The sequence below is a fragment of the Asparagus officinalis genome, chromosome 4 (genome assembly GCF_001876935.1).
Source record: "Asparagus officinalis chromosome 4, Aspof.V1, whole genome shotgun sequence".
NCBI classification, from domain to species: Eukaryota; Viridiplantae; Streptophyta; class Magnoliopsida; order Asparagales; family Asparagaceae; genus Asparagus; species Asparagus officinalis.
The window spans coordinates 86140766-86165783 of NC_033797.1; the positions used below are offsets into that span (position 1 = coordinate 86140766).

At 40.0% G+C, this 25018-nt stretch overlaps 2 protein-coding genes across 4 annotated transcripts in view; one reads left to right on the top strand and one right to left on the bottom strand.

Annotated features, from left to right (window-relative positions):
- Positions 4110-8373, bottom strand: LOC109839016 (tRNA pseudouridine synthase A, mitochondrial-like; the record flags this gene model as incomplete). Its single annotated transcript, XM_020407449.1, has 2 exons — positions 4110-4547; positions 7673-8373. Coding segments are annotated over 2 exons (1014 nt in total), but the record flags the coding sequence as incomplete, so codon positions are not given.
- Positions 14777-25018, top strand: part of LOC109837814 (probable alpha-amylase 2) — a 26646-nt gene continuing 16404 nt past the window's right edge. Inside the window, exons 1-4 of one of the 3 annotated variants that reach the window (XM_020406178.1) lie at positions 14777-14904; positions 15111-15177; positions 15334-15373; positions 15543-15580. In XM_020406178.1, the coding sequence (XP_020261767.1) occupies positions 15160-15177; positions 15334-15373; positions 15543-15580 (96 nt within the window). In that variant the 5' untranslated portion in view covers positions 14777-14904; positions 15111-15159. Of the gene's footprint in view, positions 14905-15110; positions 15178-15329; positions 15374-15542; positions 15581-25018 lie in introns of all 3 variants that reach the window. The other 2 variants (XM_020406177.1, XM_020406176.1) reach the window with 2 other exon arrangements.

The window sequence follows — 25018 nt, forward strand, 5'->3', positions numbered from 1 at the left end:
GACACGAACTTTGGTTTCTCTACAGGGTACTTAATATATATTTCTAAATGTGCATCTAACAAAATCTGATACTAGTTCTAATATTCATTAAATGTTATGTTGAATTGAAGGCTAATTTTACATCCTATCGGACACTTTAAATGTGTAACAAATGTAGAAACATAATCTAACCTAAGCCTTGCACCTGTATCAGCCAATGCCTAAAAGACCATTCCATAAAGGGCAAAAATCAATTAATCGCTCACTTAATGTGTTCTTACTGATGTGAATGTTGCCCATCTAGGAGAATGTAGGCATGCAACCCCTTAGATCACTCCGTATCTCATCACAATCCTACTTGATCTTCTAACTTTTCTTTACTATGCAATACCTACCAACACCATTCTCAATTTACCAAATAATTATAGCCACGGAGTGGCTTTCATAGTCCTACTAGATAATGTAGATAGATATCCTGCATTCCATATAATTTTTCCAAGAAACACTTAGGGCCTGTTTGGCAACCTCATGAGTAAGACCAGGATAGATTCAATCCAGGTCCCAGTTTGAAAAGAACTGGACCAGTTCTGTTTTGATCCAATCACCCCCCTAATTCACTAGATCTAATAAAACGAGAATCTAATGTCTTAAAAACAAGCTTTCTGCGAAATATACCAGTATAGAAGCATCAGTCTTTATCACCCAGATCTTATAACTTTTATTTCCAAAGGACTACATGCACTCCATCCTGTTCTACTTTGCCTAGAAGCTGTTAGATTGCAAAGAGCTCCCTGTGATGTCAAAAGGTTTGACAAGAAACCATGTTGTCATATTAGAATCAACGAGAATCAAATGCCTTAAAAAGACACTATCTGTATCTGCTACATACAACAGCATAGAAGCATCAACCTTGATCACCCAGATACTAATAACCTTTATTGGCAAAGTACAACATGCACTCTATCCTATTCTACTTCACATAAAAGCCATGAAATTGCAAAGAGCTCCCTGTAATGTCAAAGGTTTGACAACAAACCATGTAACCATGTAGTCATATTAGAATCAACAAAACCCCCATCATACTATCACATTCATCAGAGAACACCTTGTCTTACCATACAACTTGAGTCCAAAATGATTTATTCATTCTAACAAAGAACACACCAAAGCATCTCAGATCTGATAACAAATTCATGTACTTAGTATTAATAGAAATTACATGATAATTAAGATGGTATAGAAGTGCTTCTTATAATCCAATTGAATTCATTTGGACAGGAGAATTTTCTACTGGTTCAGTAAAACACAAAAGTTTGCTGTAGAATCTTGATAATAAGGAAGATTTCTACATTCCAAAATAAATCGAGGAAATCAGAAACTAGTCACTATTTAAGAAAGAATAACATGTCTACCATTTGATTCGGTAACTTTGAAAGGATGTCATAAATTGGGGGAAAGGGAGACAAAGAAATTACCCAAATAGAACTATAACCAAAGAATACCATGCTAAAAAAATAACATCATACAATAAGATGTTGATAGAAATAAAAAGAACGGAGGAAAATAATAATCAACTGTAACCTATTTATCTTCATTACCTGATGGTGGCGACCAATTTTCTTGATAAAGAAGATGACCAGTGACGAGGAACCTATTGAGCGGATAAATAGGGTCCGGGGCTCACTAGAAAGGAAAGTGCTTTCCTAATTAGGAATGAATTTGGGAGGATTCACCATTATATCCTTTTCTCTCGATTTTGTCGCAGAAAAAGCCAAATACCACACCTCGTAAAACTCGCTACGGTTTTGCGTACATAATACAATATACGGTATACAATGTAGGAGAATGAATACAGAACTAATTACATTACACTCATAAGACAGAAAATAGTTAAGATTTTAGAAATGCGTATGTGTGTTGATATAGTATGTTTATTGCAATAGTTTGTGTACTCGACAAAAATCACAAAGGATTTGATCTTAAAAAAAAAAAGATAACATGTGATCTAAAGTTTCAACTATTTGTATGATATAAATTTAAAATGCAGTAGGGAATCAATAATTGTGTGAAGTTGCTAGATTTATCTGTGAGCCTAAAAGTAGAATACAAGGTTATCCTCACTGTATAGTTTCTAAGAATTTGTAGTTTTATGCCATGTTTGTTCGGCTAGCCCAAATGTACATAATTGTTTGTTTTCGTGCTACGTATATAAGTCTAAGGATGATTTTAAGACTCTTACCTTGCATTGTTCCTTCATGCTACGTGGGGTCTATTGTATGAAATAGATGTCTACTAAATCGTTTCTGCAATCAACGTAAGAACTACAAAGTTTTTTTAATCAATTTAAGTGTCGACTGTCTTACAACTGACTTATATGGAAAATTCTTTATTTTGATCCATATAGGTCCGTGACAGAAAAAGACCAAAGAAAACCAATGGGTAGTCACCTGGATTTCCGGAGTGGGTAACATTAGTTTCAGCAGCTTAATTGAAGAGTCAGTGTTGATAAGAACCCAGACTATCTGTATGGCTTATCTGTTGTTTAGAGTAAGCCATACAGATAAAGCTCAACATAGAAATGCTTCAATCATGTTAGTTACATGCTAAAATTTATGTTATGCTTCATATTTAGAAAGAGTAACAGATTTAAAGATAAAAGTTCGATTTAGTAACTAACAACTTAAAATTTGGATTAGATTGGATTTTACCTGTGTTTAAGATTCATATAACTTGAAAAAAGGGCTTGGTACTCCTCAATGAAGCAATATAAAAGTCCAGCATTGTTGTTCATGAGGAGAAAAATGTCCCACCGTCCCACTACCATGTTGATAGTAATCCTATGGACCTATGAAGGTTGTACTTGGTAACTCTGATGTTGTTCAAGACTGGTTGTTTAGACTAAATCAGATTTAACCATGAAGGATGGATGATGTCCTAAATTGTATGCCGAAGAATCCATGTTTTCATTTGGATGGTGAATGGTGTACTAGATTGTTTTCCAGGGAGTCCATGATTTTTCATGGATGATGGAGGTAACATTACACACAAATGAAGATATTTTGTCACTAGTTCAAATTAAATTGTAGGCTTTGCTTAAGCCTACAATTAGAAAGAATTAGAAAGAATAATGGACTTAATTAGAAAGTTATGTCAGATCAAATTAAATTGTAGATTGTCAGATCAAATTAAATTGCAAAAGAATTAGAAAGAATAATGGACTTAATTAGAAAGTTATGTCAGTCAGATCAAATTAAATTGTAGGCTTTGCTTAAGCCTAATAATTAGTTATGATATTGTAGATTGTCTTAGGCACAAATAAGACTTTTATTCTAAATTTAATTAAAATTTTGTGTGACAATATTTTGACACATGCCCCTTGTCAGAATTACACCTTCTTTCCCAAATTACATATATCTTAGATTAGCTTCATACTTTGTTTCATTTCGTATTCTGAAGGATCCTTTATACCTTTGGTTTTCTTGATTATATTCAACTAGGCCTACAAAAAAAGTACGATTCATCTCTTAATCTCTAAAAACACCTTGTTCCTATCTTAAAAGTTAAACCTTCTTCACTAGCACAGTTACTCAATTTAAATTTCTCAAAGAAAGATTACGAACAGACATTTGGACCTATTGAGAAGAAAGTGAACACTATGTGCTAAAGTGTATCAATAACGAGCATCAACTTACCCATACCTTGGGTATCACACAGCTGCCACCTCAAATTATTGATCCTCTTTGATAATGAGGCCTATGTGACACCCAATTAAGAAAGGTGCTCTGGATATTCTCTAATACAAAAAACTAAAACACCTCCCTAATAAAAGAAAATGTGGAAATAGTGATCACCCTAAATCACTCAACAATTTTGAAGGCACATAGAGAAGCAGAATGAAAAGAAGGCTCCTCTACAATACTTGGAGGGGGCAGATGCAGAGGACATAGAATATACTTAACTATTTTCTGATAATCATATTCTTCAATACCTTCAATTTTCAAAAAGGCCCTCAATACTAAATTGAAAGAATTAAAGAAGGGTATAGAAAATTGTAAATAATAAAGTATTAGAAGACATGACAAAACAAAGAAATGAAGCTGGATAGCATATAAAAGTCAGAAAAAAAATCATGACTATAACGGAGTCCTTAATCAATAAAAGTAATTATCAGGGGAAAAAATACAACAAACCTTCTCTCTGAATCGATAAAGAAGAAAATTGTAACATACCATAACAGAATGTTCATAAGAGGAAATTAATCTGCCATTTTATCAACTTTGGCATGTTCACCGTTTGCAGACCTTCCCTTTGACTCTTGGAAACGAAAATCAGGATAATTACGATGGTTCAAGGAATGAAGCCATAGAGCAACAGCTCCTTCTTTGTGTTCCATAGACGCAATGTGAGAGAATATATATTTCAACTTAAATTCTTCAGCTTGTTTAGCATAAGCATCCATGGAGAGTGCCTCATGTGAATCCTTCCACTTTTGGTTGTAAGAAGTGAAGAAACATTCATCTAAATACAACCCAACCTCTGGCGCCGTTGGCACATTGATATTTATATCCCTGAAAAGAAAATCACAATTACTCCATGTTCCTAGTACTAAGCATTGTAGAAGTTTTTCTGAGTTCATATCATAGATTAAATATATCTTTTAGCTACTGCAAGCTAAGGATATTTTAATACAAAAATATCAAGTTTCCGAATATGTTCCTAGAAACATGAACGATTACATAGCAAAGCATTTGAGCATCTGTTATCGCATGCTGCAGAAACAAAGGTAGACGCTTGCCATATGGCAGCTCATGAGAAACAACATTTATTATGATTTTCTTTGTACTTGGTGAAAGCCAGAAATCAAATCATCTTTATATCAATGAAGCAACACTTTAATCAATGAGTGATTATCATTCACAGGTATGAGACAGTTTCTTTAGATTCACTTCTCAAAACTCAATGGGTTAACCCTGAAAGTTTTAAGAGTTACATCCAGATTAATGTGTATCATGATAACAACATTGCACCACAACAGCTAGCTAGCAGAGGCGGATCCAAAAACTTTGGTCACTAGGCGCAAGCTACAAGTCTACAAGTATGACTAATATGTTATATTTTAAACTAAATATTAGTGACATGAAGACAAAATATGCATGTGTGTGCGTGTGTACAACCAAAATATAGTCAATCGATATACCTTATTAAAATTCTTTACAATTGTTCTCTCCGCATTTTCATATTTTGATAATGTTTTATGATATTCTCTTTGTCAATGCTATCAAAAATATCTCTTTCAATACTAGTGACCAAGAAATTAATCAGTCAGTCATCTCTTTGCAGGTCGTAAAATTGATCTCAAAGATTTGTATTAATTGAAATTGGATTACAAATCAAAAATCACTTTTACACAGAAGCGAAGAGAATTGATTCGATCTCTCCTTATTTAACGTGGGTTCTTTAGTAGCGATAGGATGTCTCCCTCGATGCTCGTGTCGAATTTGCTTCCCTTGGACGATTTGAATGAGATTGCGGGCAAGTTTCAATGCGTGGTAGAAACTTGAGTTGAATAGTTCGATCACCCGAGCTTGAAATCATGGTTGAATGCTCAAAATAGGCAAGATTTGGTTCTTTTATCTCCCAAAAGACCGAATGCTTAGTGAATTCAGATCTCAGAAAGCTAAGATCAAGAAGATGCAAAGAGCTAAGAATTAGATCTCAAAGATGCTAAGATCGAGATTAATTCAAGAATTCGAGAGCCAATGATCCCCTTTTTTTGTAGTCGAAAGATCATAACTACCCCCTTAGAACGTAGGGAGTGGGCGTAACCACTCCCACAATTCAAGTAAGTGATTTTTAACCGCTCAGGCGAGGTTGAAGAGCTTGCAGGCGAGGTTGGCAAGCTTGCAAGTGAGGTTAGCGAGCCTGGCGAGCTTGCAGATGAAGTTGGCAAGCCTGGCGAGCTTGCAAGCGAGGTTGGCAAGCCTGGCGAGCTTGCAAGCGAAGTTGGCGAGCCTGGCGAGCTTGCAGGCGAAGTTGGCGAGCCTGGCGAGCTTGCAGGCGAGCCTGGCGAGCAGACGAGGTTGACAGGCGAACCCCTTAAGCGTTCAGGCTAGCTTAAACCCTGTTAGCGAGCTTGGATCGTGCGAGCGAACCTCCTGCGGGCGAGCTTGACTCGTGCGGGCGAGCGAAGCATTCAGGCGAGCTTAGCTAACTTGCGAGCTGGCGAACAAAGATTCAGGCAAGCTTAGCTAACTTGAAAGCTGACGAACTAAGCATTCATGCGAGCTTAGTTCTTTCTAGGCGAAGTCCAATGCTTAGGCGAACTTCGCTTCGCCTGCGAAGTCCAGCATTCAAGCGAACTTGACTTGACCTATTTAATGCAAGCGACTAAGACATATGAGCTTTGTTCTTGCGAGCTTGGATGCTTAGGCGAAGTACAGCGTCCAAGAACATAACTTGCTGCGAAGCACGTGTCATAACTTTCAAACCTTAAATCGAAATTAGATGAATTATTTATGAAAATCGACAATCTCAACGAGACGGGGCCGTCCAAACCTACTGAAATTCGGTTTGTCGCTGTCCATTTCGCCAAATTCCCTTCGATTTGAGAGATATCAGCGTTTTTATCCGTTTTTTACTATTTTTGGTAATGTTCTTGCAGGCAAGCTTCTGAATTTCTCTGTTAGGGATAAAGGCAATTTTATTTGCCTACACTCTTGCGTGGTTGCGCATTCGATTCTTCACTAAAAATGTTGTTTCCATAATCGCAATAGTAATTGGTAAGATCAAAGCTTATTTCACAAGAAGATACACCAAGAGATATGCTTTCCTATCTCCATTAAATTCTCAGAAAGATCACAATTCCTTTTAAGTTTCAAAATCCATAATCTGATGGCACATATAAAATGTAATTCTGAAGCTTTGCATCAGGAGTCATGATTTCCACCGAGAATTCTAAAGGATAGAACTAGACAAGCCAATTTTTTTTCTTTTCTTAATTACCAAAAGCAACAAATGTATCTTTTAGGCTCAAGCATGTGACTCAAAGGAGCAATTCAATATTCAATGTAATATTAGTTGATTTATTTCCAAGGTCATCAAAATTTAGTATGCAACACTTCATAGTAATATGACTATCATGATTCATCATTGAATCATAGTTTGAATCTTCTGGAGTTGGAGAGATAGTTGTAGATTTGAAATTTTCACATATCATTACTTGGGTTTAGAATTCAGTTATGAAAATTGCACATTGCTTTCTTGTCACCCACACATGCACAAGGGACTATGCTCGTGAGAACTAAGTCCTGACCATCTTCCTTGCTCTCTGCCACACATCCATACACACACAAACTCACGCCCATAGTTATATGGATATTCATGCATTCAGCCAGTTTCTCACATATAGACTTAATACTCGATGTATTCCTAGGAGTCAGTGGGGGCAGTTGACCCCACTGCCAACTGTAGGTCCGCCGATGGCTAGTAGCATTCTTAACCAACATGAAACCATCACATGAACAACTATCACAATTTCTAAGACTGCATTACAAATATATGAGTTATTTCTTCGCATCTCGCATAGCAACTGATTGCAGAGGATGACAAAAAGACCAGTTTCATCTTGGTAAAAATGCAGCTATTATTTGAGAGCTTAGAAGAATGCAGGAAATATTACGAATATGAATCTTACTGTCTTAGCGCCATATCCATCAAGGACTCTGGGCAGCAATTCCTCATCATGGCAACTGCGAGACCAATCATCTTCCGTATCTGATGAAGCATGAAGCTCTGGCCAACAACCTCACATCTCACAAACTCAATCCCTTCAAGACTAACAACACGATCAGCATTGAAGGAGATTATGTATCTCCGAGCTGATGGGTCTTCTGCCTTTGTTCTTGTCGTGAAATTGTGGAAGTTGTGAGTTCCTACATAACGCTTTAGAATGCCATTAAACCTCTCCCTCTCTTCATCACCATACTCAAACTTGCTGCCACCCAACCCAACAATTTGCTCCCCATTAATTACATTGACACCAAGTTCCTTGTTCAAAACACTGGTCTCCAACAAAGATCCTTCTTCGTCTAATCTACTACTAGGTTCATCTTCTTGCGAGATCTTAGAATCGCAAGGTGTCATCTCACAATCCACAAATTGACTTTTCACCTCCACAGCTGAAACCCCAATTTCAGCTTCACTTCTGCCCTCAGCATTCGAGTTAAAGTCAACAAGTTCAGTTTTTTCATCCTCTTTTGGAACCCCAGAAAACCCAAGTTCTGATTTCACACTACAAAGCTCAGTTTTTTCACTGACCCCGATTTCCAGCTTCAACCTCGTGCCTTTCTTCCTCTTTCGAAACAAGCGAATCCCCAAGATCTGCTTTTTCAATTTTTACATTAAATCCCCCGTTTCCAGCCTCAAGCTCGCTCCGTTCCTCCTCTTTCGAAAACCTGAAGGACCTCCCAACAACCCCCGCCACCTTCCTCCCTCTCTCCGAGCACTCGATACACTTGACAAGCTCGTTCCCCGACCCAACACTCTTCATCACACTCTCTCGATCCGGATGCGCGTTCGGATCCAGGGCAAACACCGGCAACAGATAAACATACCGCCTCCGATCACAAAACTTCTTCGCATTGAACGAGTTGGTCACCCTACTGAACCCAAAAACCCTAATCTGCTCCGACAAGTTCGAATTCATCCGCTCGACGAATCCGGGCGGGTCGACGTAAAACCGACCCGATACGACCTGGCCGGCGGACGCACGCTGTCGGTCATCGAGGGGAGCGCCCAGTCGTAGCGGTTTCGGGTTGCACTTGTCGGATCGGGGACGGCGCGCGACGAGTTAGAGGCTTCTTCGAGGTCGGGATTCGATTGGTGCGGGGCGCCGGGTTTTCTGCGCCTGGACCGAACCCGCACGTAGGGCGATTGGAAGATGGCGACCTATGCGGCGTTTGTACCGGAACTCTTTGGCTCGGCCGGCGGCGGCAGGCGGCGCGGATTCGGGTTCGGGGTCGGAGGGGAGGCGCGTCAGTGTTGAATCTTCGTTTTTTTGGGAGGGGAGGGGAAGTCGGAGGCGGAGAGCCATTTGGCGGTTCTGGCTTTGGGCCATGAGTCGAGCGGGGGGAAGAGAGGTTTGCGAGCGATGTGAAACCCTAGGAGTCGGAACGGGTTGGGTTTTGCGAGTCGATTATGGATCCGAGAGTCCCCGCTCTCATCAACTTTTCTTCTCGCTTTTCATTTTCCTTTTTTTTTAAGGAGCTGTTTGGTTCGTTTCTTAGATACAGAGAAATGCATTTTCATGTATAAAAACATAAGTTTTGACTTTTCCAAACTTTTCCAAGAAATAGATTGTTTCGCTTTGGTTCGTGTTTGTTGGAAAAATTACAAAGAAGAGAATAAAGAAAATTGACTTGGATTCCTTTGATCTCGATTACAACTTGATTACAAAAGAGGAGAGAACGAATTTGATTCTCTCCTTTGTTTAAAACTGGGTTCTTCTCGGTAGCGATGGAATGCCTCCTTCGATTGCTCGCGTCGAAATTGCTCTCCGTTGACGATCCGACCGTCTTCTATTTCGTGGGAACGATGAACTTCTGTGGAAAGTTTTATAAGTAACTCTTCAATGAGTTTAAGAACTCTGAACGAGTTAGAACTCTGTGCATAGAGTTGTTAGAACCGAAAATTCGGTTAATGATCAAGCTGTTATTCTGTTGTTGAAAAATCCTCTCAGGTTTGATCTTCTGAGTTTGATTCAAAAATCATATCTCCAAGGATTTCGCTGCTGCCGTTGAATCGCCAAAACCTGAGTGGTTGAGATCTTCCCCCCCGATCTTTGCTAACTCTTCTCTTTTTAGAACTGAAAATCTCCAACCTGTCCGGTTTTGATCTTTTGAATCCAACCTGTGCGGTTCAGATGCCCAAAATCCAACCCTTGCTCTGTTGGGTTCGTTGAGCTTTTATAGGGGGGTAGGAGGTTATAACTGACCCCTATATCCGCTCCTACGTGGGCGAACATCCCTCAGAACGTGGGATAAACGGTTTTGGAACCGTTCGACTCATGTTTGAACGAGTCAAACGCCCATTCTGGCGTTCAGAACCCAACTTCGTGTCTTAGGATTGAGACGCGAGGTTGGGTGTTAGCTGAACACCATTGAACGCGAGGGTCACTCGCGTTTAGCTTGTTGCCTGCTTGGAAACGCGGGGGTCGGTGTTGGTTGGACCCCTACGAACGCGAGGGTCCAGAAGGAGCTTTTTGACTTGTAACTTCTTCTGTGAAGCGTTGCGAGGACCGTTGTTCAGTAATCCTGGCTTTAGCTGTTGTAGGGTATGAAAGTTGTCAGATTGTAGCTTTCACTGTAGAATGTGAAGACTGCTGAATAGAGTTTTCATCAGTTGTCGGAAGTGTCGTTGGATTGTAACTCTTCTCGATCTATGTGAAAAGTCCTCTATTTGCCGCTTTCGATTGTCGACCCGAAAGCTATTTGATTGTAGCTTTCGTTGTGAGAGCTTGACGGGAATCAACATCGATAGTGTCTTGAAGACGAATATTTTCCCACAGCTCTCTACCAAGCAACTATTTGATTGTATGTTTCGATTGTCGGCGCGAAAGCTATTTGATTGTAGCTTTCGTTGTGAGAGCTTGACGGGAATCAACATCCATAGTGTCTTGAAGACGAATATTTGCCCACAGCTCTCTACCAAGCAACTTACCACCTAAGTCCAACCTTTTCTTTCTAAAATCATTACACTGCTCATCAGCATCTCCAATAGTTGCTAATAATACTATTCATGCTGTTGTCGCAGCCATCAAGATCAATCATCTCAGAAGTGAGGTCGTGTTTGTAGCGATTGTGGAGTTACGGATGCAGTGATTGGGAAGTCGTCTGATTGTGACCTCCATTGTCGGAGCTTATTTGGATCAGCTATCTAATGCAGTGATTGGGAAGTCGTCTGATTGTGACCTCCATTGTCGGAGCTTATTTGGATCAGCTATCTATTATGATTTTTAGACAGCCTACAGTTCGTACAAAAAAATTTGTGGGAAACCAATGTATTTATTTTTCTTGTGTTTGGTTCGCATAGAAAAAATAAAAAACTTTTATTTATATGGCAAAAAGCCGACGTGGTTGTAGTTTTTGTAGATTTCATGAGGTTGAGGAAGGAATTAAGGGAGAGAGAAAATCTGATGTGGCGGCGATTTTCACCGAGTTTCCCTTCTTCAACCCTAGCGAACCAAAGATGGGAAAAAAAAATCGACGGAAAACTTATATCCTACGTGGCCACGAAAAATCTGATGTGGAAGCGGTGTAAAACTTTTCACCGAGTTAAAAAACGAACCAAACAGCCTCTTAACGAAAACCTTTTTGAGTTATTACTTTTCAGTTTTCATATTATATCTACAACAGAAGTAAGTACTTATAGTTTTCCTATGTAACGACATCAACCCTTATACACAAAACATAACATCTGATACCAAAATATAATATCATACTGCAGAACCTCACACATGCGACATATATAAACCTATTACTCATAAACCAAATATCATAAATTATCGAATAGCACTAGTTTTGGAATAGAACAATACTACAAGATATGATTGATACATATTCAATACAAAATACAAGATATGAAACAAATTTTATATATGTATAACCATTTGTGACCCATATAAAATGCTTCCAAAACAAAAGTATCTGGTATGTAATGAATCATATCAATCTGAATAATCATATGTCCTCAGTACACATGCATACCTATGTTATAATTATAAATACCACCAATATATTAAAAAAAGAAAATATCTTCAATGCAAATAATGTTTTAAACATCATTTCACTTCCTCCAATGTTGTTTTCCCCTACTTTAGCTTCGGCAAGTTCTGATCTTGAGATCAACGAGGAAACTCGTTTTAATAACGCGGGGCTGGACTCCGTCGTTTCATCTTTCTTGACGCGGGGGTCGACCTGCGCGTCTGAGATTTTTGACGCGAGGGTCAACCTACGCGTCTGAATTTTCTGACACGGGGTTAGACCTTCGCGTCTGAGCTTGTCTGGTGCGGGGTTCGACCTACGCGTCTGAGCTTGTCTGATGCGGGGTTCGACCTTCGCGTCTGAGCTTGTCTGATGCGGGGGTTCGACCTTCGCGTCTGAGCTTGTTTGACGCGAAGCTCAACCTTCGCGTCTGAGCTTCGATTTCGAGTTGTCTAACTCTTTCTGATGTGGCGGCGATTTTCACCGAGTTTCCCTTCTTCAACCCTAGCGAACCAAAGATGGGAAAAAAAAATCGACGGAAAACTTATATCCTACGTGGCCACGAAAAATCTGATGTGGAAGCGGTGTAAAACTTTTCACCGAGTTAAAAAACGAACCAAACAGCCTCTTAACGAAAACCTTTTTGAGTTATTACTTTTCAGTTTTCATATTATATCTACAACAGAAGTAAGTACTTATAGTTTTCCTATGTAACGACATCAACCCTTATACACAAAACATAACATCTGATACCAAAATATAATATCATACTGCAGAACCTCACACATGCGACATATATAAACCTATTACTCATAAACCAAATATCATAAATTATCGAATAGCACTAGTTTTGGAATAGAACAATACTACAAGATATGATTGATACATATTCAATACAAAATACAAGATATGAAACAAATTTTATATATGTATAACCATTTGTGACCCATATAAAATGCTTCCAAAACAAAAGTATCTGGTATGTAATGAATCATATCAATCTGAATAATCATATGTCCTCAGTACACATGCATACCTATGTTATAATTATAAATACCACCAATATATTAAAAAAAGAAAATATCTTCAATGCAAATAATGTTTTAAACATCATTTCACTTCCTCCAATGTTGTTTTCCCCTACTTTAGCTGCATTAACAAGGTTGCCGAGGCTCTCGTGTTGCAACATAATAAACCTCTCCATGGATTCAAAAGGAACGACAAAAATTAGTATGTTCATAAAATTATACCAGTTCATAACTCTCCCCTACCAGATCGTAAAATCATACCCAAAAAAGACAAAAATTAGTGCCTTCATAGTAATAGGTCAACAACAAAAAGCTCATATTCTTGCATTAAATATTCAAAGCCAGTAGTGAACTATTGTTGGCTATTTACGCTTTCAGATGAGGGGTTTCAGAGGTTCATGTTTGAAGAAAAACCATAAAATATATAAAATCCTTCACAAAATGCGATACACCCAAATGACCATATAGACAAAACACTTATATAGGTCTAGATACATTTTGACCCTCTCCGACATTCTACCTACATTTAAACCACAATCATCACATTTCAAATCAAAACGCTCTTAGAATTTCATCAAACACCTGCATCACCTACTGAACCAATCCTTCCTCTCATAACTACTAATCGTTGTGGTCCAAGTAACTATATTCCTCTTTGTCATTCCATCAAACACCTTTCATACATCGACCTCTTACCAAAACTTAGATACTTTGTGAGCAAAATGTTTCTGAATGTACCCATACTCTAAATCCTAAGCTTTATCACATCGTCATGCACAAATTCAACTTCGTTTCATTGGCAATCCAATTGAGAAAGCAAAGGTTTTTAAGAGGCGACTTTGATATATTTACTCAAAATACCTTAGAAAGTACATATATTTCCTAAAAATTGACTCATTTGGGAATTTGGAGAGAGCTATTTACCTCTGAGACATGTCCTCTGATACCGAGCAACAAATTCAGGGTTTTGGGAACGTCGACTAATTTAGGACTATAATTTGGAGTCTAGGGCATAATGCCCAATTGAATTGGTGATTGACCATGAATTCCCACGTTAAACTTGAGTTATCAGAGAATTCTAAAGCGTAGGTGACCGAAAAACGTTTCAAGGTGGAGGTTGTTCTAGGTCAATGGGAGATGAAGAGGTCTTTCTTTAGTACATTAGCAGCTAAGGGCACTTAGGGTACTATTGACAAATGGAGACGCATAGGTCTTTCTTTAGGTACACTAGCAGCTAAGGGCATTTTGGGCACTATCTTTTATTTTTAATATAGAGTATAATAGGCATGATGTATTTGATACTCTGGGTTTATAAGGGCATCTCCAACAGCTTCTCTAAAAATTTCTCCAAAATAGGGAAGCAAAAGTCATATTCTTCAAATTATTTTTACACAAACTCCAACAGCTTCCCCATTTTGAAGAATCTTTTTTTCCTCCAAGAATTTGGAGAATGCTGCAAATTTGGGGAAGCTTCCCCATTTTTTCTCCTCCATCCCTATTTTGGGAAATGAGATGGGGAATCTGTTGGACCAAAAATCTAACTAAATTCTCCAAAAGTGAGAAATTGAGAAGCTGTTGGAAATGCTCTAAATAAGGGGAGTTGTACTCTGGATGTATGGATCATAACGAAAGTAGGTGGGTTTAAAAATAAGTTGGAGTAGAACTTTGGGCTCAAAGATAGAAACCCCATAAAATTTTCTTTGCAAAATTCTTTGTTCTTTTCTCCAGCTACGCCCGTTCATCAAACGATTAATGGTAATAATAGTTGATAGCGGTGAAAAGGCGAAAAATACCCAAACGATTTATTAGGGGCTGTTTGGTTGGCACTTTTTACTCTTGTAAAGCTGCCAAAAGCTGTCAGTTTTGATAGCTTTACTTGCAAAAACGCCCAAAAATGGATATTTTTACAAATAAAACCATCAAAACTGACAGCTTTTGGCAGCTTTACGAGAGCAAAAAATGCCAACCAAAAAATGCCAACCAAACAGCCCCTTAGCGGATCTCTCCCTCCCCATTACTTTCTCCCAGCAAAATAAAAAGCAAAGCATCTCAGCTGATGGTATTATGATCCGATAACAAGATGATGGCTTCATATCCAAGGAATCGCTCAGTGTTAATCCCCCATCTGGAGCTGCTCGGTTCGATTTCTTATTTCTTTTTCCATCTCATTTATTTATTATTTATGATTATTTTTATCATTCCTTGAACTCATTTGATGATAATTTCGGCATTAATGCAATTTGTGAAAGACGATGCTGGTGACCTCTGGGATTATTCTTGACTGTAGGTTTGTTTAATCCTGAATTATTTTGTTGAGTAGCGTTGTCTTGGGCTTTTGATGCAGGATCTTCTGAGTCTACTTCATTTCATCTGTTATAACTTATCGAGTGTCTATGGCTACTCTCGACGATGTATGAATCAGACTCATATGCATCTTTCACTGTTTACTATTTTTTTACAGCTCGCAATATCTTTTTGGATAGTCTAGTTGGCTGTAGTTTGGGAACTTGTAAGCTTAAATTAGCATTTATTCTGTTCTTCTGATTTTTTTTTTAATTATAAGACAGGCTATGGGCGAGATATTTCAGGAAGCTGATTCTGAAAAAGGTATGCACGACGTTATTTGGGGTATTTGATAATGTTTCAGAACGGCTGCATATATTTTTCTCGAGTTCCCATGTATTCAATTTAGAAATGTCAGTTAACTAAGTGTTTGATTTGATGTTAGTTGTAATTAGTGATAACCAATGTTTATCGGACTGCGAAATTCATGCAGGTGAAGTGATACGAAAGGGAAAAGAAATCCTATTCCAGGTAAATAAGCTAATATTGCTTATTTTGTGATGAACAACTGATGACATGCATTACCTTTATATAGTTTTTGTTGAGTGATGGTTGCACAGTTCTCTTGCTTATACTGTTTATCTATGGAGACTTTAGTTTGCAAATCCAAGTGTTGACATTTGAAGTTCTTAAAACGTTGAAGTGCTTAGAGATCTTTTGGCTGATGACTCTGAAAAAAAAATGTCCCAAATCCTGTTGATTTTTTTTTTAATTAACAGGAAGACCCTTTTCTAATTCTGAGCCATAGGTTTTTTACGTTATCTCCTAGTTGAGAATAAGACAATGGTCAAACCAAGGAAATTTCAGAAAAGCAATAGATTATGGAAAACTTGCCGATTGAGTTGTGAAAAGCTCCTTGAAAACAACAAAGACACTATGCTTGGTATAATGGTAGATGGAAGGATGGGCAAATGGGAGAGACCAGATTCACATTATGGAAGTGGCTGAAAAGTATGTTTCCTTCAAGAAAGAAAAACTTATTGAAAACAGAAGTAAAGTATGAAAAAAAATTCTAGGAGAAAGTTTCAAAATATACCCATTTGAAACTTTATTCCCCAATTTTGACCCAGTCCAGATATATTTACAAAAATAGACCCAGTTTCGGCCATATCAGTAGAGCAGCCAGAAACTTGGATGAATTTAAAAAAAATCATTGTCTAAATAGTCAGGGTTGCCAACCTGACTAATCAAAAGTCATATCTAACTAATCGGGTTGGCAAACCCAACTAATTAGATAGGGTCTCTAAATAATCGGGGTTGTCAACATCGATTAATTAGTATAGGTCATAAAATAGTTGAGGATGGCAACCCTAACTATTTCTTAGATACTTCACTAAACATGCCCTCAAAACTTTTTCTAAGTATCGAAATAGTTGGGGTTGCCAACTCCCGACTATTTTGACACTTAGAAACTTTTTTTGAGGGTCTCTCGACTGGAGTCTTTGCGAAATAGTCGTGGTCGCTAATCCCGACTATTTTGCATATAACTTGGATTTTTTGCCCTTATATTCAGAAGTTTCCCTGCTATATCATATTCAGTCCATAACCAATTTCGCTTACAAATAAACATGTATATCAAGTATATGAAAAAAAATATATAATCTTAACTAAATGCAACAATCACACATGATAAAATTAACAACCACTAACAATGAAATAACAATCACAATGACACAAATATGTAATACCGACTAAACTCAATTCAACAAATAGAAAGAACTCTTTTTCCTCTCCCCCTCCCTCGCCCTCGTCTCCGTTCCCCTTCAAGATGATCTTTGATGATCTCATTGTCTGATTGTGTGCGAAGTTACAAATGTATGACATTGTCCTCTACTGGAAACCGTTGTGAAGGTCCGTCTTAATCATGTGTATGACTTGAGCCCGACATGGTAAGTCCTAACAACCGTCAACGCTCGTACACTAGAACTCGTTCTTGATATCCGTCATGATCTGCGTGGCGCATCTTCCCAAGAGCGGATTGAATCTTTCATATGATGCGTACAAATGCACCCTTGCTCGGTTGGCGATCTGAAGACATCTTGTGCAATAGAAGCCGCCTCATTGAGTTCTTATACCTACAAGATAACAATCGGAAGGAGATGATTAACAAAATAATAATGAAAATTCACAAAATAAGTGTAAATGTTATCTATCTACTTACAAATGCTCTCTTAATTGGACCTCTAGGCATGTACGTGGAAGGTGCTTTGTTCTCCGATATATTCATCGGCGAGTAATCCCCTAATACCAGCATATATGGTGCGTCATCTCTCTCCATCACTATTGCACCCACCCTCAAATCCCAATCATCATTGTATGACTGATGAACTATCTCCCAATTTTGATAATGTACTCCCTTTTGGGGATTGCACTCTATTCTTTCTACAAGATCTAGAATGTGCTATTTTAAGCTAAATTGTCAAAGCACACAATCGGACATGTGCATCTCGACAATCTCAAAGCATATGATCAGAACTCTGACAAGCCATATACCTTTATCATCTTTGCAAATATCTAGTAGTGAATCTAAAACTCCTCCTTAGGGCATCCACTTGACCTATGAAAAACATTAGAGAAATTTACATATTAGTAAGATTTGATATATTGCTTGAGTATTGTTAGATTTTATGATTTTATGCTTGTTTATTCTCTATTTGATCAAGTTCTTTCCTGTAAAAAATTTCGTGACACTTCGGGTTACTTTTCCAATATCTGAAGACATTCCATCCATTTGATGCAGAAAAGTTCAGTGTAGATTGAAATAAACATTAGAAGTTATATGTAATAATACTCATATACCTACATCCTAATAGAATATCACCATCAAGAACTCGGGGCTCCTTCAAATCCAGTGTTCCAATATGCCATCGTTCCTATGACTAAATTTGCAACAAAGTGGTGCAGCTTTTGAATTCCTTTTTGCATGAGTGCGACTTTTGTCATCTCCTTACATAGATAGGCTAGCAGCACACTCCCTTATGATAATTCTCCACACACCTCAAGATTATCAAGAAGTGACAATTATATAACATGCATAGAATCCTTGGTTGAATCCGGAAATAGAATAGTGTCGATCATATGCATTATGTATGCCCAAGCATATGTCTTGATGATCTCGTTTGTGGCCTCCATCGGTACATTTATATAGTTCTGACGTAGCCACTTGAGCTTAATCTTGTCACCATTTATATTAGGAGCTTGAGCCAATAAACCTTCACACATTTCTATCCAATTAAAATCATTGGTACACATAACAACAATCCCATTAACTTTGAGGCTAAATATAACCCCTACATCCTGCAAAGTAATAGTTGTCTCCTTATTGCATGTGCAATGTGTTTGTCTAGGGCCTTCATCATTCAATCAAAGCTGTCAAGAGAGGCTAATCGAGCCTTATCCATTGCAACTTTAAACATTCGAAAAAGCTTGCTTGACGAAGATATTCTTGGACACGTGGATTCGTCAAATCCTAATTTAAATGTGCACGACTGTGATCAATTACAGTAATATTCGAGGCCTGCATAAATTACAAAAACAATATGTATTACATGCAACAATCATTAAAATATATTGAAAAGTTTAAATGATTGAACATGTTGACATATTAGGATAGTTGAGGGGGTTATTTGTAATATGTGTTAGTAGGGGGCCTATATAAGCCAATGTTATCTCATTAATAAGATTAGAGTTTCTATTCACAATTTGGTATCAGAGCAAAAATATCTAGCGCCACAAAACCCCACCCCCCTTCCGCTCCCCCTCTCCAGGATCCCCCCACTATAGATCCTCCTTCCGCCTCCCCCCACCACCTGCAGACCCCCTTCCCAACCGAACCCCCTGCAGACCCCCCTTCCGGATCCCCACTACAGACCCCCCTTCCGCCTCCCCACACCACCTGCTCACAACCAGCCCTCCCATGACCCTCCCTGCTCACAACCACGCCCACCTGCAGACCCCCTCCCCAACCGTAACCCCTGCAGCCCCTGTTCATAACCGTACCCCCTGCAGCCCCACCCACTGCAGACCCCTCCCGACCTCCTGCCGCATCACCAACCCCCCCAAAGATTAGACCCCCTACGATCAACCCTCCCTCAGACCCGACCCGCCCCTAAAAAAAAAAAATTGCTCTTGACCGACCGCCCCTTGCTGCGTCATGCCGGACCTAGAGTTTGACATGTGTTCCCTCGACTCAGTCCTCGAACTGATGACAGGAAGAGTATATATCTCACATCGATGAGATATATAACTGTTTTTGGTTCTTGTTTCCTCTGAGAAACGAGAATTTGTTTGCGATCCTACTCTTGTTGTGCAGCAGAGGTGCTGTCGAAATTTTCACTGCACACAACAAGGGTCGGAAGAGTAGGTGACCAGGTGTTGGGTCTGCAGCCTGTTCGATGGAGGAGATCATCAAGAAGTTGAACCCTGCGGAGGTATCAACTTTGATGAAGCTAATGAAGTTGTCGGCTGGTGAGAGCGCGATAAAACCATCGAAGAAGTTGGAGCTTCCGACCATCGATCTGAAGCTGGATGGACCTAGTACGTACCTAAGCTGGTCACGGCGGGTGAGATACACCCTTGCAGGGAGGAACCTGGAGGGTTATCTGACAGGAGAGGCGACAGAGCCGGATGAGGACTCGGAAGGACGAGATGAGTGGAAGTCCACTCACATGTTGGTGTATATCTGGCTCCTCAACTCATTGGTCCAGTCGATCGCCATCACAGTTGATGGCATTGAGAAGGTGAAGGACGTCTGGGAGAAGTTGAGGAGGATCTATGATGGAGTAGGGAATAACCTGCGGGTGTTTCAGATTAAGGGAGAAATCGACGCTACAGTCCAGGGAGATCGGACTGTACAGGAGTATGCTACAGAGCTGGAGCGTCTGTGGCTAGATTATGATCACTTCTCACCTCGGGCGAGCTGTAAGGACCCGGGATGTAAAGAACGGGAGGCCTTCCTACAGAAGAGGACTATGGTCTTCCTCAAGGGATTGACATCAGAGTTCGCTCAGCGAATTGCATTGCTACTCGCTCATCCGAAGATTCCCACGTTTGAGGAGGCTGTCTCTGCTATGATCCAGGAGGAGACTCGTATTAGGCTGCAGGTGGGGACATGTGGACTTCTTGTGGTGAAGTCAGCACTGGCAGCCTCTAGCAACACTGGATCTAGGGGAGAGACTCGACAGTGCTACAACTGCGGTGCGGTGGGTCATTTAAGGCATGCTTGTACCAAACCACCCAAGGAAGGAGATTCGGGTGGACGTGGACAGTTCGGAGGTCGTGGTCGTGACCGTGGGGGTCGACGAGGTGGAAGAGGAGTAGGGAACCGGGCGAATCTGATGGTAGCAGAGGAAGAAGAAGCTGAGGTGGTCTTTACTAAGGAGGATCATGCTCTCCTGACGATACTCAAGAGGAAGCAGAAAGCAGGAGGGGATGGAGACTTGAGGAGTGGGACTGAGAAGGCATCCACTTCGTTCTTCGCCAGAGACAACACTGCTACCTATGCTCATCCGACCAAAGGTACTGATGACATACATGCTCTTGCTTTTATGTCTCCCGACAGATCATCAGAATGGATAGTCGACTCCGGTACGTCTCGACATATGACAGGTAATGCTAGTGAGTTCTCATCATATACTCACCTAGCATCGCCTGATAGTATTCAAACAGCTGATGGTACATTTCAACCGGTGGTTGGTAAGGGTACAGTCGATTGTACTGGTTCTGTAACTTTATCCAATGTTTTGCATGCTTCTTCTTTTCCAGTCAATCTTTTGTCCATTAGTTCTATCATCCTCCAACTAAAATGCATTATTTTTTTTAATATTCCCAAGGTGATTTTCCAGGAGAAGGGGACAGGACGGAGACTTGGGACTGGCACATGACGTAGTGGACTGTGGTATCTGGATCGTGAAGGGCTGGATTCAGCATTGGTGTCAGTCGTAGAGGAAGCAGGAGTAGGATCTAAAATGAGTGCTGAGAGTGAGTTAATGCTTCATCATCAGCGTTTGGGACACTCATCCTTTAGTGTTTTAGGTAGATTGTATCCTTCTTTATTTGAGAAAGCAAATAAACAGGAACTTGTGTGTGATGCATGTGAGTTTGGAAAGCTTACTAGAAGCTCTTATGTTAGTTCTGGTTATAGAAGTTCTCATGCATTTGACTTGGTACATTCAGATGTTTGGGGGCCTTGTTCCACAAGTTCTATGAATGGATACAAGTATTTTGTTACATTTATTGATTGTTTCTCTCGTGTTACTTGGTTATATCTGATGAAGAATAAGAGTGAAGTGTTTGGGTGCTTCCAAAACTTTCATAAGAATGTTTAGACTTAATACGGAGCAGTGGTGAAGGTATTGAGGTCGGATAATGGGACAGAGTATACCAACAGAGCATTTGAAGAATATTTATTAGCTCAAGGAATACATCACCAGACAACCTGTTCATACACACCAGCTCAGAATGTGGTAGCGGAAAGGAAAAACAGGCATTTTTTAGAGGTTGCTAGAAGCATGATGATCTCTATGAATGTCCCAGAAACATTGTGGGGGCAAACAGTATTGACTACAGCAGCGCTGATCAACAGAATGCCCTCGAGAGTGCTGGATTGGAAGTCTCCGTGTGAGACATTGAAGGGAGATAATGATGGGATTCTTCCACTTAAAGTGTTTGGCTGTGTGTGCTTTGTGAAGGACAACAGGTCATCTGTCAAGAAACTTGCCCCTAGAGCTGTGAAGTGCATCTTTGTGGGATATTCTGCTACTCAGAAGGGATATGTTTGCTGGAGCCCGGTGAAGAAAAGGTTGTTTGTGAGCATGGATGTGCACTTTCGAGAACTCGAGCCATATTATACCCGGAAGGTAACTTCATCCGTTGGTAACTCGCCCAATACTAGAAGTATGAGGCGAGAGGAGGAGAATGGTGAGAGATCGGTGAACAATGTGAAAAAATCTATTTCTGTATCGATTCCTTGGGAGGGAGCATTGGTTGAGGAGCAGGAGAATGAAGAAGAAAAGGAAAATAAGACAAGAGGTGTTAGGCCCACGGTTCAGGGGGAGCTATTAACCTATAGTAGGAAGGGAAAGCAAATTGCAGGAACAGTACCTTCAGTGCCACTAGTGCTGCCAAGTCTCTTGTCAACGCCTGCCACGACTCCTGAGACACCTACACCACCACTAGTTTTATCCCAAGGTGATAACATTCCTCTCCTACTGATAACATTCCTCTCCCTACTCCTTTCACACCAATATCAGTACGGAGGACTACTCGTAGTAATACGAGAAATCCTCCCGATAGATATGATTGAGATCTTGCCCAATTTGTATCATATTCTAACATCCACCCTGCACATGGGGCATTCATTGCATCATTGAACTCTGTTACTGTACCTAATAATTGACAGGTTGCTAAGAAGAACCCAAAGTGGAAAGCGGCTATGCACGAGGAGCTAGGGGTTCTTGAGAAGAACCGCACTTGGGAGCTAGTAAAACTACCAGAAAGAAAGAGAGCAGTTGGATGTAAGTGGGTCTTCACTGTGAAACAGAATCCAGATGGACAAGTTGAACGCTACAAGGCTCGTCTGGTGGCAAAAGGGTATAGTCAGACATATGACATCGATTATGATGAGACTTTTGCACCGGTGGTAAAGATGAGCACTGTTCGGACCTTAATCTCTCTGGCAGTAAATGGTAGATGGAAGCTACACCAACTAGATGTGAAGAATGCATTTCTTCATGAAGATCTAGTGGAGGAGGTATACATGGAGATACCACCAGGATTCGGTACAGATCAGACAGTGGGAAAGGTTTGCAGATTGAAGAAGTCTCTCTATGGACTGAAGCAGTCTCCTCGTGCTTGGTTTGACAGATTCAGGAGGGCTATGATTGGTATGGGGTACCAACAGATCAACGCCGACCATACCGTGTTCTTTCGACAAAGTGGAGGCCATATTACCGTACTGGCGGTATATGTGGATGACATGATTATTACAGGAGATGATGAGAAGGGGATTGCCTAACTCAAAGTAAGATTGGGTAAGGAATTCGAGGTAAAAGATCTTGGTTTGCTTCGATATTTTCTTGGGATAGAGATAACTCGAGGAGCTGAGGGGATTGTTCTCTCCTAAAGAAAGTATGCACTGGATCTTCTCAAAGAGACAGAGATGTTAGGGTGTAATCCTGTAACTACACCGATCGATCAGAAGTTCAAGCTGGGTGCTGAGGCTGGAGAGCCAGTTGATCGTGACAGATACCAGAGACTTGTAGGCAGGTTGATCTATTTGAGTCACACACGTCCCGATATCTCTTTTGCAGTAAGCGTGGTAAGTCGCTACATGCATGATCCGAGGAAGGGTCATATGGACGCAGTGTACCAGATTCTTAGGTATTTAAAGAGTGCCCCCGGAAAAGGACTGATATGCAGGAAGAATGAGCATATGAGCATTGAGGGTTATTGTAACTCAGATTGGGCTAGCTGTGCTGATGACAGGAGGTCCACTTCAGGATACTGTATCTTTATAGGAGGTAACTTGGTCTCGTGGAAGAGCAAGAAGCAGTCAGTGATGGCGAGATTAACAGCTGAAGCAGAGTATAGAGCTATGGCCTTGGGAGTCGCGGAATTATTATGGTTGAAGAGTATGCTGGTGGAGCTGAAATTGGATCAAGGAGCAAAGATAAAGCTATGGTGTGATAACAAGTCAGCCATTAGTATCGCTAATAACCCAGTGCAACATGATAGAACCAAACACATCGAGATCGATAGGTTCTTCATCAAAGAGAAGTTGGACAGTGGATTACTGGAGTTAAGTCATGTTTCAACTAAAGACCAGACAGCAAATTGTCTGACTAAGGGACTTAGCTCAGTAGATATGATTAGAGGATGTGACAAGATAGGCTTAGTGGATATCTTTCGCCCATCTTGAGGAGGAGTGTTGACATATTAGGATAGTTGAGGGGGTTATTTGTAAGATGTGTTAGTAGGGGGTCTATATAAGCCCATGTTATCTCATTAATAAGATTAGGGTTTCTATTCACAATTGAACATATTAAACTTTTTATCTCCCTTAAACTCTAATTTTGCGGATCGGTGAGGATATTGGTTGTATAGGACCCAGTGTTTTAAAAATAGGCCGAGTTTAAATCATGAGAACAAAAATTGACAATCTTCCATTTTAGCTTAGTTTGAATTTTTTTAAATTTGAAATTTAAAATTTGAATTGTTGTTTAATTTGGTAGTTAATAATTGTGAGACATTTGAGGGATTTTCTATTTTGGTAGGATTTTAATTTTCGAATTTTGAATTTGGTCATATTTAGTAGTTGAGTGATTTGAGGGAATTAAAATCTGTAATTTTCTCTTTATAAACATGGTTGTAATGAGAAGAAAAAAAATTAATGAAAAAATAGAAAATTGAAATGAAATTGTGTTAGCTTATTTGGTGTGAAACCATGGGTGTGAAACCCTAAGCCTATACTGTTTCTTCTCTCTCTTTCCTCAGCCGTCAGATATTCTCTATTCTCCTCCACGTAAAACAACTTAATCTCCAAGCCTTAGCCGACGAGATCCCCTTCTCTCTCGTTCATCTCTCCCATAGACCAACCTCCACTGCCAGAATCAAAACCCACCGACAAAACCCCTCATCCGTCCCCTCCTCCACCTACCGTTCCTCCTCCACCTCTGACCGCATGTAGAGATCCCTGACCTCCACCACCCTACGTTAGCCGTCGTTTGGGTCTCGCCTCCCCAACAGTCATCGTCATGTCTCCCTTCCCCAACAGTCGTCGCCTGGCTCCCCTCTGCTCAGAGATAACCTAACAGATTCTCCTTGCTCACCCCTATCAGCCCACTAACACTTTGCTGTTGTCCACAGCTACCCCGACGATCGACGCCCTCTGCCACACCGCCGACAACTCCG